This window comes from Cannabis sativa, chromosome X, assembly GCF_029168945.1.
Source record: "Cannabis sativa cultivar Pink pepper isolate KNU-18-1 chromosome X, ASM2916894v1, whole genome shotgun sequence".
In the NCBI taxonomy this organism is placed as follows: domain Eukaryota; kingdom Viridiplantae; phylum Streptophyta; class Magnoliopsida; order Rosales; family Cannabaceae; genus Cannabis; species Cannabis sativa.
This window is the reverse complement of record NC_083610.1, coordinates 16550319-16555722: the sequence shown is the minus strand read 5'-3', so window position 1 is coordinate 16555722 and position 5404 is coordinate 16550319. Positions and strand designations below refer to the sequence as shown.

General features: G+C 35.4%; 1 protein-coding gene across 2 annotated transcripts; it reads right to left on the bottom strand.

Moving 5' to 3' along the window:
• Positions 1 to 938: 938 nt before the first annotated feature.
• On the bottom strand, positions 939 to 5404 carry LOC115702824 (pentatricopeptide repeat-containing protein At2g30780). Of its 2 annotated transcripts, XR_009685320.1 has the most exons (3): positions 4775 to 5404; positions 3082 to 4321; positions 939 to 1207 (listed from the first exon to the last, which is right to left on the bottom strand). XR_009685320.1 is itself a non-coding variant. In XM_061107028.1 (2 exons), the coding sequence occupies exons 1-2, from the start codon at positions 5387 to 5389 to the stop codon at positions 3197 to 3199; spliced, it is 1740 nt and encodes a 579-aa protein (XP_060963011.1). In that variant the 5' UTR covers positions 5390 to 5404; the 3' UTR covers positions 2292 to 3196. The 2 variants fall into 2 exon arrangements, 1 of the variants encoding a protein (XP_060963011.1); XM_061107028.1 differs by lacking the exon at positions 939 to 1207 and having other exon boundaries at positions 2292 to 4321.

Below are 5404 nucleotides of genomic sequence, written 5' to 3'. Positions count from 1 at the left end.
ATATTGTAGTTATTTAAGATATTTTAACATTATAAATTATTTTGAATTCTTCAAAATTTTACAAGGACATGTGCTCAAACAAATACATTAAAGTAGAAAAGGTGAACTTCTTGGTGAATAAGGAAATGCATCACATAGTTATTAATATTAACAGACAAATGATGAATATAGGAAGAATGTTCATGCCTGAGCGTGACATGTAAATACAATCTTCCTCCAACGGCCGGGCAAAATTTTAAGTAAATCTCTCTTTTTTCTTTTTCTGATTCCATCTCAAGAAGGGATTAAGAAGATCAACCTCTTCTTCTACTTCATCTCTAAACTCCCCTTCCCCTCATTTCTAGAATAGTTAGCACCCAATATTTGATAACTAAAATACAAAAAAGAATTACCACTTCCAATTTCTAAGTCTATTAACAAGTTTATCCCTAAGATTCCAAAAAGGCCAAGTAAAAAGTACAAAATCAAATTAAACTGCACTAACATATGTATTTTTCTTATAAATATAATTTATTAAATTTATTAAAAAAACCTAAAATTTTAAAATAAATGGAATCCTAAATGACCTAACCTTAGGTTATAGTTAACCTTTTTCAAACGGGTAAGCAGTACAAATCCACGCCCGTGGACGATACAAGAGCAGCGTAGAGCTAAATTATGTCTATCAAAAACCTTATTATGACATCCCCTAGACATTAGTGTGGCCAAAAAAATACAATCGAACTCGCACCTCCAGCTAATAAAAACCTGCCAAATTCACTCTATCCTGTCTATCACGAGCGATGACACTGTCAAAATATGAGGTCACCGCAGCCGCGCAGGCTTAAGACTAATTTATTATAATCTTAAAAATTGTCGAGAAAGTGTTCGAGCAAGCAACCCGAGTTCGAAGTTTGTTATATCAGTGTTTTGTTTCAAATTCTACTGCTAAAAAACCATGAACAACAGTGAGATCTTTATTACATAGCTGTATTTCAAGAATAAATAAATATCACAATAGTTGTATGATATCTCCAACAAAGTGATCAGTTTAGTAAGCAGTGCACGACGTGAGCTGAGACTTTAAAACCATGAAAACTAATAATAATAAACCAATAAATTGTTCCATCTGATCTTTGGCTTGACATAACCTTTTTGAAATACTTGTCTCAGCATTCAGTCTTTTTGGTATAGCATCTGTCTTGGTCAATCATCTAATATACAGGTGCTGCATTACAATGATGTTAACTTAATAAGTTTTAAATATGCAACCATCTATAAACAAAAGTGATATAAACCCACCAAAAACGCAATAATTTTATTCCATAACTGGTATTATGAGAACCAATCAAATTAATACCAATCAATTAAGCTAAAAAGAAACATACAAAAATGGGACCAATCAAAGAATTTGCTTAAAACATTGGTATACCACGAACTGACAATAAGAAATAAAAAATAATAGCTAAGAATCAAGGATGCTACGCCTAATATCTCCGGCCACTACATAGAAACCAATAACTAATTGATCCAATTGAAATAAAAGTTCATGAAAAGAACCCAGTCAACTAATCATGGGATTTGGTGCACAAGTGTGAGTAGGTTCATGAAATCCTGCTCAACAAGTTGGGCCTTCTAAAACTCATTATGGATTTTCAATGACGCACTCAAGCAAAAGGAAAAGGGTGGTGGTGCTGGCATTTTATCTTCCTCAAAGAAAAAGATGGACACATGTCCCAAATGTAACCTAGACCCCTCTTCGTATGAGATTTAGCTAATTCCATTAGAAGTCTTGATATTACATGAGTTAAAATCACCCTGACAGATTCATATATTAAAAATTGTAAATGCAAGTACAGTAACAGTAACAATAACGGCAATAAAAAATTGGGTTTTATGAACTTTAGTCAAGATAACCGTTGGCTTGATTTTGCCTCCTAAGCAAGATTTTGCTTAAGGTTGCTTTTGGTAATTATTTCATTATTTTATTTAGTTGTATTTTAAAGTATTGGAATGTTATTCTAATGAAATGATTTTTCCACCATTTTAGTAGAATGACTATTCAATTTTGAAATAGAGAAAAAAAATCATTCTAATACAAGATGAAAAAAATAAAAAATAATTATGTTTTTATCAATTTTTTTTATGTATTTTTAAATCTCATTCCATTCCATACTATTCCTATTCTCATTCTCATTCCTATTATTGTGTTTTCATTCCTTCCAACCAAACACAACCTAAAAGATCTAAACATAGGCCACCTTCAGTCCCATCCTTATAATTCTTTCCATCCATCATCCAACCCACCTATATTAATTGAAAACCTAACTATCATTTCAAACAGCGAAAAACTCATCCTTCACTGAAAACAATTTTCAATCCTAAAAAGACTTCTCCAGATAATTTCTTTTGTTTTTAGAGGGTAGAGGAAAGAAACTATAGCACATAGGCCACATCAAATGATTGGCATTTATAGTTGAAAGCAGGGCAAGTTCCAATAATCTAAAACCATTACCAACAGTAGTTCTATTCATAAGGTCACAACTCTCAGCCAAATAAGTGAAGCCCACTATCTTCAATAGTCTTTATCCTCTTCTGTTCCCAAAGTAAGACCACTGTGAGTACATGTTATTAAAAAACATCGGCTGAAAACGCACAGCACTAGGTGAGAGATGCTGTACTTGCATCTAGTAGTGCAACTGCTAGATGATGAAACTGTGTGAAATTGAAGTTGCAGTTCTATACTAGGCATATTATAAATATTTTCAATAGAATCAATACAAGCAAAAGTGATTAACATCTTTCACGTGGGTTGAAAATCTAAGAACACAGAAGCTGATTGTATAGGAAGAGAGTGGGGAAAACTATTTAGACGGGTTATTTTCCTATATTCAACAGGCTATGAGGGTACTGTTTCAGTTATAATGTAGATATTTTTGCTTTTTCCCTCTCTTGGGAGTCCCAAGGTCTGTAACCATGGTACTCCTCCGCCAATTATCAGGGTTCTAATAACAATTTTGGGTAGCAGTCAGTCAAAAACAACAACAACAACAACATAGATTTTATTGTCAGCTGTTAAAAAGCATGAGATTAGATAAATACCTCTTTGATTACTGAATCCCATTACATCTATCAGATGTTATGGTATAAAAAATATTTGGCTGAACACTTCATGCAATCTCTATAGCATTCCATATGTGACAATACAGTGACTGCATCATGATGGAAGAACATCCAAAGGAATTTCATACCCATGCTTGCACATTAATCCTATAACTTGTTCGGCTTTGTGCCTTTGACCATAAAGCAAATAAGCCTTATAAAGAATCCATAATGTTTTCTTGGTAATAAACAGATTATTGTTCTTCATCTCTGAAATAACACTCTCCATCTCGTCCAAACGCTTTTCTGAAGCATACATAACCATCTTACAGTGATACAAGGACCGACATATTCTCCATTCTGCAGCTTCTGCACTCTTAATAAAATTTACTAGTTTGTCCACAGCATTACATCGGAAGTAACTACTAATAATGGACCGCATCACACTTAATGTATGTACAGATGTGTTATACTTAAATGCCTCATCTATTGATCTTTCCATTGCTTCTAACCAATCCTCTTCGGCATAAACCCTAATCAGCAGGACATTCAACCAAGGTCGATAATCCTTATCTGGAATAAGCTTCAATAATTCCTCAATCTTTTTCAGTCTTTCTTTGTCAGAACTCTTGCAGTACGCACATATCATAGTTCTAATCAATGGGATTTCCTTTTCCTTTACATAATGTTTTATTAATTCATACGTCTCCTCCATCTTTTCCAAATTACCAGAATGCGCATACCCTCGTAGCAGTAGCATGTACGTTCGAGTATTAGGCTCAATAGAACTCTCTTTCATCTGTTCAAATGTTATTTCCACACTATCCCACATCCAAGCTGTGAGATATCCAGCTATCAAAAAATTGTATGTTTTTACATTAGGAGACATATTTAATTCCTTTATTTCCCTAAAAGTTGCTTCCATGTGATCAAGTAGCATCAACCGACCGAAAATTGAGATAAGAATGTTATATGTTACAATATTAGGACTGCAGTTTTTTTCGCTCTTCATGTCCCGAAACAGTGACTGGCACTTGTCAGCAAAACCATTGAACATATAAGCACTCATCAATGCATTATAGATAGTCGTTGTCTTGATCCGTTTGTTTATAGCCTCAGAAAACAATTCAGCAGCAAGACCAACATTTTTTACTTTACCAGCAAGTTTAATACCTTTGGTGTACTCTTCTGCTAGCATTGGAACTCCAGATTTGGACAGATTTCTTTTCCAATCAAGGACCTAAAACATATAAAAGTTTAGAGAAAGCAACGAATGTAATAAGAACATTATGCTTCCCTACAATCTTTCTTTACAATGGCCTTCCTTCTCTACATGCATATCATATTTTTTTCACACATCAAACTAATGAGACTCGTTAAGAAAACTCTTTCAAACCAAATAAAGTCGGTTGGCACTTGGCACTATGATAAGGTTTTACTCATCTAACTATGAATCTCCACCAAAAGCAAATAGATCCAAATGGGCCAAAAGTACACTAACATGCCTCAATATACATAATTCCACGCAACTAGAACCAAAACCCAAATCAAAATATAACTAAAAACGAAATTTGAATTCCCATCGTTCAAACCCACAGCCAATTGGACAAGTTAAATAGTAATAACTAATAAGAGCCAAAATATAAACCCCTAAAAATACAAAATAAATTTAAAAGATTTAAAAATATAAAACCTTTAATGCTAACCGAGGCCGCGAATCCAACTGCTTCAGCAGCTCAACGACTGGGTAACCAACAGTACAGCTCCGAAGTAGCGTATCGCCCTTCTCTTCGAGTAACCTAATAGCACTGTCAGAGTCATCGTCGTTCATCAAAAGCTCATCCCTGAGCTGGGTCACCTTCCTGGTGAGATCCTCCCAGTGCGTCGAGTCCTGGTGCGACTGATTCAATGAAAACAATCCAATAACCTCCGGCGGAAAGCCGGGGGAAGGAGGAGGGTGGGTATCGGCATTGAAGTCACGAATGAAGCCGTAATTAGGAAATTCGTTAACAGGGAAAGCAAAAGGAGTTGGAGCTTTGCGCTTAGCCGCTGAGGAGAAGAATCCATGGTGGCAGAGTAGTTGCGATTGGGCCAAGTGAGAGATCTTCCAGACCCGCTTCATTGCCTGGTGATAACGTAAGGTTTCATCCTCTGAGGGTTTTTGAAGGGTTTTGAGTTTGGGCGAATTGAAGACGAAGAAGATTGGAGAACGTAGGGAGCAGTCGGGTGAAAGCGGCGGTGCAACGTGGACCACACCAGATCCATAACTAGGCTTACTTATCTTTCTCTCTCTCTCGAATTGGCCCATTATATCCTCGACCCA